The sequence below is a fragment of the Ictalurus punctatus genome, chromosome 15, assembly GCF_001660625.3.
Source record: "Ictalurus punctatus breed USDA103 chromosome 15, Coco_2.0, whole genome shotgun sequence".
In the NCBI taxonomy this organism is placed as follows: Eukaryota; Metazoa; Chordata; class Actinopteri; order Siluriformes; family Ictaluridae; genus Ictalurus; species Ictalurus punctatus.
Genome location: NC_030430.2, coordinates 9066771 through 9080226, shown reverse-complemented (window position 1 = coordinate 9080226; position 13456 = coordinate 9066771). Strand labels below are relative to the sequence as shown.

The following is a 13456-nucleotide window of genomic DNA, read 5'->3' as shown; positions in this document are numbered from 1 at the left end:
CTAGTGGTGCAGTGTGGAATTACACCGGAGTAACACAGCGCTAATGAGACCAGACTTTCCGCGTTGCGTTGTAAAGCGCGGTGTTTTAGTCATTTGTCCCGCACAATCTGAACAGACTAAGGTTTTAGTAAAAGTTTTTCTCGTGTTTCTAAGATAATATTTCGGTAAGTTATAAACTGAAACAGTCGTCCCAGGGGGCGGGGCCAAACAAAGTGTCGGCTTTCACTCAAACTGGGCACACCTGCGGTCACGCTCTAGAAATCCTTCGCTAACTACATAGGTAAATTATCTTAGTCGGATTTTGAAGAAAAACATGAACGTGAAGAAAAGAAAATGTAGTTTTAATAAAGAGTGCACAGCAACATATTCATGGATGAGACCATCACATGTGAGTCACTGATCAGAAGGTCGAGGGTTCATCAGAAGACTGAGGTTTGCGAACTAGCTCGGATCAATTTTCTTGTAAACTTCTCCATCCATCCATCCATCTTCTATACCGCTTATAATTTTCAGGGTCACGGGGAACCTGGAACCTATCCCAGGAAGCATCGGGCACAGGCGGGGTACACCCTGGACAGGGTGCCAATCCATCGCAGGGCACACTCACATACACATTCACACACCCTACACATACTACCCTACACACACTACGGACACTTTTGGACATGCCAATCAGTCTACCATGCATGTCTTTGGACTGGGGGAGGAAACTGGAGTACCCAGAGGAAACCCCCACAGCAAACTCTTCACACAAGGGGGCCACGGTGAGAATCGAACCCCCGACCGTGTGAGGCGAACATGCTAACCACTAAGCCACTATGCGCCCCTGGTAAGATTCTGAGATTGAAAAAAAAAAAGTCATGGTCGAACCAAAGCAGCATCCATAGTCAGAGATGTGCTTGCACCTCTGGGGAGAATTATTTGTGGGAATTAAAAACACCAACGTTTCAGGTCGCAGGTGACAACAATGCACCCATACCATTTGTTTCTGTGGCTTCAGATGTTTGCCATCACTTTTGGAGTCGTGGTGTCACCCAGGTGTACTCAGGTGTATATGGTCACATTAAACAAAACTTTTCTAATGACTGTAGCTGTTTTTACAAATTTTTAAACAAATTTATTGTATATTTTGTACTTTCTTACAGTTTTGTGTAAATGGGAATAACTGCATGGAGTAAGTAAAGATGTGAGGGGGGAAATGAAGAAACCTCGGACCACATGCGCCATGGGATTGAGGTGCGTTCCAAATCACATAGTTATACTCTAGCCATTTTGTAAACAGTGAGTAGTGTGTTTACACTGAAAATTCCAAAAAGAAGAAGTGCATTTCAAGTACTGGGATGAGGCACTTATTCAACCAAAAAAAACAAAACGTGTGGAATTTAGCCACTTCATGCACTCAACGATCACAGCTTTGCTTACGTAGCGAAAGAGGGGCGGGGCTAAAAGAGGCTGATGCTGGCACAAATTTGCTCAGAATCAAGGTATTAAAGGTAAAGCTGACATAAACTCTAAAATGAATAAAGTCATTGTTATTGACTCTGGGTTTTCTGCTAAAGCTAGCGGTGTTGTATTACGTGTGTATGACATCGCGCCATCGACTGGGAAACGGTTAGTAAAAAAACGCTAGTGTTCCATTTGAGACGATATTACCTTTCTAAACTTCATAGTACAGTATGACAGTAGAGTACACAGTGCAGAATGTAAGTGTGTATATATACATCATGATACCATAAACATATCTTACGATACTATACAGCTGTAGTACCACGATACCACGCAATATTGTGTTCATTCATAATTTAAATCTATAAAATGAACCAAATTTACACAAATACATCGATATAAATGAAAACAGACATACTGAATTTTCCTCTGAATACTTTATTAATGAGAATGAATAACTGGCTGTTGGAAAAACTCAAGAACAATCACACAATTACCAGTAACTCCTATTTCATCTACTTCATATTTCATCTGTTGTTCCCTAGAGCAACGAAATCATGCGACTGGAAATTGTCCTCTGAGAAGTAAGAATGAACACAACATTAGGAATAAATAATTGAATTTGGAAATGAACTCTGAAAAAATCATAAAATTGGGAACGTTAGCTCGCTTATCATCAAACACGGTTAATTTTAGTATTTCTACACAGCGGTTAGCAAAATTTTAGCTCGTCTACTCTCAAACAAGAAAGATTAGGGTAAAAAATTTGGATTAAATGAAGTGTCACGGTATTGACGATACTACTGTTTAACGTGTCATCGCTGGTATTTTGAATCTTTAGTATCGCAATACTACCGGAGTATCGGTACACCGTGCAAAACCCACTAATGTAAAATACGTCATTTGGAACACTTGTTCCATCTGAGGAATCATTTGAGCCAGTGGTTTGAATTTGTTGCTTTACAGGTTTACAGTGTTTAATTTGCCGAGAAAATCTTAATTCACATGTTGCTTGCATTAAAACTGAACATCTGCCTGACGCTTTGTCATTCGCTAGCATGAAAAATGTTACTAAAGAAGCACTTTATTTAAAAAATCTTTGTAGACAGAGTTTTTAGACTGGCAATGTTAGAGTTGTATTCCGAGTCTGTGTCCCAGTATCAGGATGTATTTATTGAGACTTTAAAACACTTCCGTAAGTCACGCTGGAAAAGTGCTTTTTGGTATCATGTTGGTTCCCAGACTCCGCTCCTTTAGACCCTGCCTCCCAAACGTTCATGGAAGTGATGTAGATGATGATAAAGTTCCTAAAATTTTGAGATTGACCGATAATTGATTCTACTGGTATTTTTCCCGATATTTAAGCCTTTTCCCATAATCAGATATCTGTTTTCTAATATCGGATGCGCCAATAAATGGCCCTCTTGTGGCCGTTTTGAGAATTGCGCACAGGACCGTGATTGCAGCACTAAATCTGAGGAAAGACGCGTCAACAATGGTGTGCACAGGTAAAGTACACTTGCTTTGCTTTAATTAATAAACTGTATTTAACATAAAGGCCATTAATGTACAAATGAGATGTTACATAAACGCTTAATATGTAGTTTAAGCAGCTTGGCGCTAAGAAATTAAGAGACGAACTCAGTCACATAATCAATGCTTTTATTTGAAGAAAAGACACTTCAGTAACATTGCACTTTATTTTTTACACTCTTTCAGACTCCTGTTGTTTTAAAAAGAGTTGTTTTATTTTGGGTGCGAGGAGGAAGTGAAATTTAAAATAGTTATAAATAAAAGGGTTTGTTCAGTTCAGTGGTATTATTATTATTATTATTATTATTATTATTATTATTTCAAAAACAGAAGTCAAGCAATAAATAAATATTGGTTCTGCGTATCGGTTATTGGGCGCATAAACACTAATATCGGTAATAAAAAAAAAATCAATCAGTCGATCTCTTTTAAATGAAATGTAAATGTGGAACAGTCACGTGGCTCATCAAAGGCTTTTCAAGAGAAAATTTAATATCATTAAATGAGCAGTGAGATTATTTATTACATCAGACATTACATTCGTGTTCATACAGTAACCTGTCCATTAATCACATCACACCACACCCACACCCACACCCAGACCCACACCAATAAATCACACTCAAATGGTTAAACACACATCATCCTCCTCCTCATACAGCCCTGGTGAACCATGGAGTCGCCACAGTAACCACCACAACAACATTATTGTTATAACAAAGCTGAATGTTCACCTCATACACACACACACACACACACACTCTCTCTCTCTCTCTCACACACACACACACACACTCTCTCTCTCTCTCTCTCTCTCCCACACACTCTCTCTCATATCTCTCTCTCTCTCTCACACACACACACACCCCATAAATAAACATACAGAGTTCAGTGTCACTAATATTAACACTGTTAATGAATTAGCGTCAATCTGTTTACAATAACTGTGTGTGTGTGTCACATCCTTTTGCATCCACAATCTAAACACAATCTTTATATATTTTTTGTCTGTTGTTAAATTCTTTCAATCATCAAATCTATTTATCTACTGGATAGTTCTTTCCTTCACCTGTCTGCCCGTCTCCTCTGTCTGTTTATCATCTCATAAACCCTGTGATCTTCCTGACCACCGGATTTCAGATCCGACCAGATTCAGATTCATCATTTCCCCATGATGCTGAACACTCCCTTTCCCATGATGAACTGGGGTGTGGGCATGTCACTGGTTCTCCCTGAGAGCTCGAAGGATGTAGTTCTCTCTCTCGAGCTGAGCGTTTCTCTCTGCTAGCTCCTTTATCTGCTCCCTCAGAACCTCCACCTCCTCTCTCACCGCCAGCATCAGGTGGGCCTTCACCAGGTCCTGCACGCACACACACACACACCCCGTAAATTGACGCCATAATTTCTCCATAATTTACAAACAAATCTGAGGGAAGTGTTGACGTCCTCATTTCCTCTCTGCAAAACACCATTAATATGATCAGCCATAACATTAAAACCACTGACCAGTGAAGTGAATAATGTTGATTATCTCATTACCATGGGGGGGGGGGGGGGGGGGGGGGGGGTCATGGGCTCCCAGTGCTCAGTGATGCATGTGAGGAGAGAAAGCTAGTCCGTCTGGTCCGATCCCACAGAAGATTTACTGTAGCACAAACCGCTGAAACAGTTAATACTGGTTCTGATAGAAAGGAGTCAGAACACACAGAGCATCACAGCTTGCTGTGTATGGAGCTGCATAGCTGCAGAGTGGTCAGAGCACCCATGCTGACCCCCTGTACACCACCGAAACTTCTACAATTATCAATGTCCTCTTTCAGCAGGATAATGCTCTCTGACACACTGCAAACATTGCCATGTTCCTCAAACTGTTCCTGAACAAAAGAGTTGAAGGTGTTGTCTCGGCCTCCAAATTCCCAAGAACTCAGTCCGATCGAGCGTCTGTGGGATGTGCCGGACAAACAAGTCCGGTCCACGGAGACCCACCTTAAAGGATCTGCTGCTAATGTCTCGGTGTCAGATACCACAGCACACCTTCAGAGGTCTTGTGGAGTCCGTGCCTTGACGGGTCAGAGATGTTTTGGCGGTACAATGAAAGGGGGACCTACACAATATTAGGCAGGTGGTTTTAATGTTATGGCTGATTGATGTATGTGTGGTTTTAGCCAATAGGATGAGGACAGAGGGGCGGAGTTTAGTTAAATATTTATTGCCTAGCAACAGTTTTCTCACAGGATTATCTTGTGTTAAGTCATACGACTTTCATCTGAATGCACCATATTGTTACTCCTCTGAGGTTTTACTGTTACACACACGCACACGCATGCACACTCACACACACAAACACACACACACACACACACACACACACACACACACACACAGTCTTACTCACCATGGCTTGCTCAATCTTGTTGTCTATGGCAATCATGCTGTTACTGGAGCCACTACAGGAAGAGTTACACACACACACATACTTTTAAAAACCATTACACACTCCTCTGAAAAACTAAAAACCACATAATGCCATTACTGTTTCCAAGAATAATTTTACAAATAAAAACCTGAATCTTTCTGCTCAATGTGATACAAAACAAGCATACACCCACCCCCACCCCCACCCCCACACACACACACACAGTAATATACACAGATTACAGATCAGTGCTGTGTGTGACAAGGATGTTATTGTTCTGAAATGTAGTAGGCAGAACTTGGTTCACATTACTGGTGTTTATTCCTGATAGAAAATCAAGCTCTCGCGCTCTCTCTCTCTCTCTCTCTCTCTCTCTCACACACACACACACAACCCTGTTTTTGAATCTGTACCACAGGGTGAAAATGCTAATGTTCTTTAGTAACCCTGAGAACATCCTCCTGTTTACCTGCGTGAGAGCAGCAGCAGGGAGAAAAAGGTGGAGTCAGAGGGGCGGAGCCCTAATTGGGGTTGGAATGCCTGCCCCTTTCCCTGGCCTCTCCCCCCACTCTGGGTTACAGTAGTAGAACCCAGAACTAGCTGTTTCGGATACACAGGAACTCCAGGAGGTTCGAAGGCACTTTTATTAGCACCACCAACAAGACCTGGACCTCGCCGTCCAAGAGACAAAAGCAGCTCACTGTCTGAGTTAACGTTAGCATTAGCACTAGCCCCTGGGGTCAACCTGGAGCTGGTTTCTGTAGTCAAATGACTGTAAGCTCCTCTAGTGACACTTAAAGTAGTGCTTGCAGAAGAGCTAATGTTAGTCCCTGTGGTGGATTTAGGTCTTGTAATGGAGTTGGCGTTGAGCCCTGCGGCGGAGTTGGCGTTGAGCTCTGTGGTGAAGGTGGCGTTGAGCCCGGAGGTGGAGGAGGTGGAGGTGGCGTTCAGCCCTGCGGCGGAGGTGGCGTTCAGCCCTGCGGCGGAGGAGGCGGCGTTCAGCCCTGCGGCGGAGGAGGCGGCATTCAGCCCTGCGGCGGAGGTGGCGGCGTTGAACCCGGAGGCGGCGTTGAGCCCAGCGGTGGAGGAGGTGGCGTTCAGCCCTGCGGCAGAGGAGGTGGCATTGAGCCTGGAGGCGGCGCTGAGCCCTGCGGCGGAGGAGGTGGAGATGGTGTTCAGCCCGGTGACTGAGGTGGATTTGCAGCGTATGGGTCTCAGTCTGCCTCTGTCAAATTCAGGAGGACATTTGCCGCAGCTGATTGGTTCTTTGGTTTCTACTGTGACAAATGAGAGGAAGTTCCTTTCAAAGCAGTTCAGCTTTCCCATTGGCCAGGAGTCACGCAGCCTGACACGTGGAATTCTCCGCCCTTGTCCACCTCCTCTCAACACAACATCCTGCCTCTCTCTTTCTCCATCATGGCAAGTCACACTCATTACAGGATGCAAAATTGTGCGAGTGGAGGGGGCTTGTCCTGAGGTGTGAGAGGGGTGGGGCTCAGGTGTGGTGGACAGACAGGGGAGTGTTTTTATAACTGGAGAGGGTGTGGTGGAAGGGGGTGGGCTCTGTTTGGGGGAGGGGTTTTGGATGGAGGAAGAGAGAGAAGAGTGGGTTGGAGGGGGAGGACAGGGCTGTTTTCTTGTCTCGAATGCGGACACCATCTTTCTAACGCTACCAAACATGACCCGAAACAGCAGTCACACACAGTCACACACACAGGCAACAGGAAGTTACATCAACAGGAAGTTCAGAGAGCGATTGCAATCTCCAGAGTCGCCGTGTTGTGTGGTGTGAGACAAGCGGAAACGAGGGACGAAATCACAATCCGAGCAGAGAGTGAGAAAGAAAGAGAGCGAGAAAGAGAGAGGAAAATCCAAAATTGTTTGTTGAGGTATTCAGCTCCTATCCTGCTGAAGGTTCTGGAAAAATTAGATGATGTCATCAAACGAGTGCCGGACAAACACACACTCTGTCATCCGGATCCTGGACCAGAAATTCATTACATCATAATTTATTCCAAAACTTTGGACTTGTGTTCGTTGCTCCTCCTTCTCTTTAAGCTTCATCTGATTGCAGAGATCAGCGTACCGTAAATCTTCATCACATGACCTTCCTTCCTCCCCAGACTCCCGTAAACCCACACCGTGACTTTAATCCCACCATTCCCACTGTACTCCCGCTCTGCACGCTCCGGTAATCCTCACATAATCCCCTAATCCCTAATAAACTCCGACACGCATCCCTGTCTCCCTTTCTCCATGTGCTACTGAAAGGACATTATAGTAGTCACACACACACACACACACACACACACACAATCTCAACAGGCCTCAACTGTGATAGGCCAACACTGGCACTCTTTCATTCCATTCTCCTCCCACTCTCCGTCTCCACCAATCAGGAGAGGCGGCTCCACGTGCAATACGTATGAGTCTCCTAGCATTCCACTGCCCACACACACACGCACACACACACACGCAGAGTTACAATAGTCCTTTAATTTGGCCATGTCTAAGCCCCGCCCATAATTCTGTCAGTCGAGTGGTGTCTGTAATCGTGATACATTACATCACTTTTATATAAAGAGGTGAAGACTATAAAAAAACACTGCCATCTTTACACACACACACACACACACACACACACACACACACACACACACACACACTCTCCTCCCTCTTTCCTTATGAATACAGCCTCTATTCCACCAACTCCAGTATAACATTATAATCCACACACTCAAACTCACACACACACACACACACACACACACACACACACACACACACACACACACACACACACAGTGGTCTGAAAGCAAAAACACCAGTGATCGTCTTACTGATTGGCTGAAATGACTGTAAAAACAACGACGCAGTTTTTTCCTGTTCTTTTCTTTTTTAAAAACAGAATATAATCACACACCTGATCTCCGTCCCTTCACATCGGTACCTGATCAATTCTGGAATCTGATTGGTCAGAAGGTATTGATAAATTTTCTAGATACAGCTAGTGTGAATTAGCGGAGTTACTACATGTTCCCTCTACACCCCACACACATACTCACACACACACACACACACACACACACACACACACACTCGTTTATTTCCTGCACAAAAATCTCATACAACACTGCACTGAGCTCAAAATAGTGCCTTCCATTTCTACATGTGAATGTATGTATTCTGGATGATAGTGAGTGTGTCTAAGAGAGAGAGAGAGAGAGCAAGATGGTGTTATGTTTGAAGTTACGGACAGGTCTGTTCTCTGTACACTGAGTTATTACTGTCTGTGCCAAACTCTCACTCTCTCTCTCTGTGCTGTTAGAACTTGTCTATATTTAGATCACACTGCTGGTGGCCATTAGAGCTTCACACCAGTCTGACGCCTGTCACACAGTCTGGCCAAATACCTACCCCCCCTGCTCATGCTCTCTCTCTCTCTCTCTCTCTCTCTCTCTCTTTCATATATACATACACACACAAACACACATACACACACACACACACACACACACACACACACAGGTGAGTGTAAAGCTCACACTGGTGTAACAGGTCTGCACATGTGCGGTGGAGTCTGAAACACTCCAGGGTGTGGCCTTACACTAATGGCCTGTCTGTGTGAGTGAGTGTGAGAGAGAGTGTGTGTGTGTGTGACTGAACACACACTAATAACAGTAATAACTATTTATTTAAAATGTTGTGCTATAAGTGTGTGAGATTGTAAACACAGACCATAGAGAGAGACAGGAAGGTTCATCAAGTATGAAGTGTGGGGGTGCCAATAATTTTGGCTCTGTCTGTGAGGGAGACGATTTACTCACTGTGCTTGAACCCTCATGTCATCTCACAGTGACATTGTTCAGCTATAAGAGGTGCCAAAACAAATGAGCACTCTATGTTGTGTGCACAGATCATGACTTTGTGATCAGGTTTTAAGGTTCGGGATAGAACTCTCTCTCAGAACAAAATGGTTCCTTGAGAGTTCTTAATACAGTCCTACATTTCTGTTGTTGGGTTCTACACAGAACCTTCACTGGTTCCCAGAGGAACTAACCGTAGACCCAGTCACAGACCGGGCTGGACTGAGTTCTATTAATAGTGTAACTGCAGAGTGTAGGAGAACCTTCAGTATCAGTAAACTGGAACTTTGTTTTGGAAGCAGAGGAACAAATGGTACTGGAGGGGCGGGGCTAAAAGAGGCTGTTGTTCTCCTATGAGGGCGTGTGATTAGCTGGATTTCCTTAGGTTAATCATGTGAGTTCATGGTCACTGGATATGAAATGATACACTGAGTAATGAGCTTTACCTTTCATCGCTGACCAGCCCGAAGGCCCCGCCCACTCCAAACATGGACTGAGCCAGAGCAAGCGCTGAGGGGGTCTGAATTGGCAGAAGTGACGGGTGGAACGAACCATCTCGAGTCACGGGGGGGCTGGGAGAGGTCGGCTGGGAGCGTGTAGCACGGAGCTATCGGGAAAAACAAACAAACACTTCAGTCATTTTTAAAGGTGGAAGTGTGTATATGTGTGTGTGTGTGTGTGTTGCCCTTACTTTGTTTGCCCCGCCCATGTTGAGGTGCAGAGGTGGGGGTATCTTGCGGGTGCGCGGTGTGTTGGGTGTGTGCACTGGGGGTGACAAGAGGTGTGTCTGATGCTCAGTGTGGGTGGGTGATGGTGGGCCGCTGTGTACCATCAGGTGGGCGGAGCCCTGCGAGAGTACCATGTGACTTGCCCGTAACTCTTTTAGAGACTTCAGCGTGACTCCGCCCTCTCCCTCAGGCCCGCCCAGTCCTACTGTCTCTAAAGATTCCAGTGAGTGGGCGTGTCTCATGCTGTCCAACACACGACGTACCCCGTGGAGCTCCGGTTCCCGCTCCATCACGTCCACGCAGGTCCAGCGTCCACGTTTGTACGGCTCGCCCAATCCCTGGCCCAGGCGCACCACCCGGAACCGTGAGGCTCCAGCCACACTAACAGCCTGATCCAGAGAGCGCTGTTTGCGCATGGTAACCGGAGTCGCTGGTTGGCTGGAGCTCTGCTGCGTCAGAAGGGTGGAGCTCAATGTGTGAAGAAAGGCAGGACCATTGAGTAAAGTAGATGAGGGTGTGGTCTGATCTCTGGAGTGGGTGGAGTCTTTCCAAGGCCCGTCACAAAGCGACGGAAGCGAATCGTTAACATCCTTTTCGACCGGGATTTTAGAGGCGGAGCTTTCTCCCACATCCGAGGTGACGCTGGTGATCTGGAAACCACTGCGTTTTTTACCACCACTCATCCTTCACCACGTGTGTGTGTGTGTATCTATCTATATCTGTGTGGCCTTCAGTCACATCCTGATCTCGCTCTCTCACTCACACACACACACCCTGCCAAAGCCTGAAACTCGGAACTTTGTTATTAACAAATTATTATAAACAGGAAGTTTGAAGAGTCAAAAGGCTTCAGGGGTTTTTATGATGATTTAACAAAGTGATTTAAACACACACACACACACACACACACACACAGATTTATTTACACTCCACAACACTGTTTGTGTAGCGAGTGTTTATATACACTAGTTCGGGTCAGAGTGCGTGCTGTCACCTAATATTCACCACTTCCTCATGATTAGTGTGTTAACATGAGCACTACAAACACACAATATGCGGGTTAATAACAGGGTCTCGCAGTGTGTGTGTGTGTGTGTGTGTGTGTGTGTGTGTGTGTGTACACACACTCACTCACTGTCCATGTGGATCTTCCTAAAATAGATCGTGCTGCATTAATAAAACAGTTAGATCATATTTATAGCAAACGGAGCAACACCTAAAATACAGACCAATAGGAGACGCGCTTTATAAAACCAGGGTTCTTCCGAAGGTTCTAATGTTCTGAAGAGGTTCTGTTTGAATGTTCTTCTGGAAGGGGAAGCCCTCTGTTACAGGGGAACCGTTATGGGACGAACTGAAGAGCGCTTTAGTGTGCTCGATAGAAATGTTCTCATTGATAGAGTAGTGCGGGACCTCTGCACACTCACAGACACACACACACACACACACCACGCACGCACGCGCTCGCTCCCATGCACAACGTTTGAATAAAGTCAGAGGAGAAGGAGAAAGCTCTGTGTGTGTGTGTGTGTGTGTGTGTGTGTGAGTGAGTGAGTGAGTGTGTGTGTGTGTGTGTGTGAGAGAGAGAGGCTGTGAAGCTGAAGCGCGTGGAGAAAAGAGGTTCTGCGGTTCCTCTGATGCGGCAGAGTTAAAAGTCAAACCGTATTGTGTGAAGATGAGCTCGTGCACACTGTCTTCAGTAAAAAGTTCTCCACATCCGAATCCGTCACGTTCTCCTGTTCTCTCCACAATCCACCCAGCAACACATCCAGGTTCCTCCGAAGTTTCTTCCTCGAACCGAGTCACAGTCGAATCAGTGCGTAAGCGCGAGACTGTAAACCCGCGTGCTGTGTGTGTGTGTTTATAATTAAAGTCCTGTCACCGCACTAAACTCCCGCAGTGTCCAAAACTACTGACAACTTTTTATTCAGGCTTTTTTCTGTTTTTCTTGCCTCAACCCGGAAGTTCCGCCCCTAGTGCTCAGGGTGCGATTGGCACGCGCGCAGTTGGTGCAGCCTCCATCGCACACTGGCTGCCCTCCCCCTCCCTCCCTCTCTCTCCTCCTCCTCCTCCTCCAGCTGCTCACTACGTCAGTGCACTACATAGGAAGAGACAGAAGCTTGTACACCCGCTCTAGTGCACTACAGTTCCGGTCTCAGCTCCATTCAGCTACCCGGAGAAGTGCACTATGTAGGCTCTGACATAAGGCGAACACACCCTGTACCTGTACACACCGCCATGTTATTCTCGGGATGTTTGTATATCAGTCTCTCGGTTACTTCCTCGGTTTGTCCCCCTGGAGGAACCCTTCATGGTCGTAGAAAGCTAATAACTTTGTACAAACTGCTACCTTCTTCACTCTGTGCAGTGCGAACAATTCTAGACACTGTATAGAATTTTACACACTTCTTCTGCTTGTTTTTATTGTTATTATGAACAGTACTGTACACAGACTGTGACACTTTTCTCCGCTGCATTGGGTTACATGAGGTTCTGTCTCCACCTGGTGGCCAGCAACAGCATCGCACCCAATCAGTAGGAAAATCAGTGCTGAGTTTGGGGCTATAAAGAGTTATTCTTACTCAGTGCAGGGACTAGATTTCTGTAAAATACACAAGTAGATTAATAAAGTAAATTAATTATAAAACAACATTCTAAAATATTTTAATTGTAAAATACAGTAGGCATAAACTAAAAAAATACATTTAGAAAATATTAAAAGCAAAAATTCTATCACTGGATAAAAGTGCTAATAAAATAAAAATGTAAGTAAACTTTTACTTATATTTTTTTATAGTAAAGTAATACATAACACTAATTACAGGAATATTTATCCATAATCATGTGACCTTGAGGAAGCGTTAAACCTTTTCCTCCTTCAGGACTCCATGAAGAGTCACACACTCTGGATTTCACAACATACTATTTACACACCATATAACATATTATACTGTTTGTTTGTTTGTTTGTGTGGTTATTTGTTTGTTTAAAATCAGTGGCTGCTAGTTTTCTACTGTTTCAGTGTAGTGTTTCGCCTCACATCTCCAGGATTGGGGGTTTGATTCCCACTTTGGCCCTGTGTGTGCGGAGTTTGCATGTTCTCCCTGTGCTGCGGGGGTTTTCTCCGGGTACTCCGGTTCCCCCCCTACCAAAGACATGGTAGGCGGATTGGCATTTCCAAAGTGTCCATAGTGTCTGAATATGTATGTGAGTGTGGGTATAGAGGATGGATGGATACTACTGATGTGTTTGATATTCAGCCATCAATTCAAAATCAAATCAAATAAAACTTATTACTAGATAAAGATTATTATGAAAATTTAGATTTCAAGTAAACAAATAACAATAAAAACATATCTATTAATTTTTTTGTTGTTGACAAAATTGTAAAACTATTTGCAGTGATGAAGTGCTCCATTAGAATATTTTTGTCCAACACTAATATCAGAAATTTAACATCAAAGAGG

The 13456-nt window shown here is 44.6% G+C and overlaps 1 protein-coding gene across 3 annotated transcripts; it reads right to left on the bottom strand.

The window, feature by feature from the left end:
- Positions 1-3094: 3094 nt before the first annotated feature.
- zgc:153012 (TSC22 domain family protein 4) lies at positions 3095-11982 on the bottom strand. Of its 3 annotated transcripts, XM_017486615.3 has the most exons (4): positions 9953-11978; positions 9708-9868; positions 5375-5426; positions 3095-4339 (listed from the first exon to the last, which is right to left on the bottom strand). In XM_017486615.3, exons 1-4 carry the CDS (start codon positions 10670-10672, stop codon positions 4199-4201), a joined length of 1074 nt encoding a protein of 357 aa, XP_017342104.1. In that variant the 5' UTR covers positions 10673-11978; the 3' UTR covers positions 3095-4198. The 3 variants fall into 3 exon arrangements, with proteins under 3 accessions (XP_017342104.1, XP_053542422.1, XP_053542423.1); XM_053686447.1 differs by lacking the exons at positions 9708-9868; positions 9953-11978 and adding an exon at positions 5865-9701; XM_053686448.1 differs by lacking the exon at positions 5375-5426 and having other exon boundaries at positions 4197-4339; positions 9953-11982.
- Positions 11983-13456: the final 1474 nt, after the last annotated feature.

Coding starts and splice junctions, on each gene's coding strand:
- zgc:153012 (XM_053686447.1), bottom strand. CDS start 7,075: ATGTTTGGTAGCGTTAGAAAGATGGTGTCCGCATTCGAGACAAGAAAA. Junction 5,427..5,864: donor CTGCTGCTGCTCTCACGCAG/GTAAACAGGAGG, acceptor CTCTTCCTGTAG/TGGCTCCAGTAACAGCATGA. Junction 4,340..5,374: donor ACAAGATTGAGCAAGCCATG/GTGAGTAAGACT, acceptor GTGTGCGTGCAG/GACCTGGTGAAGGCCCACCT.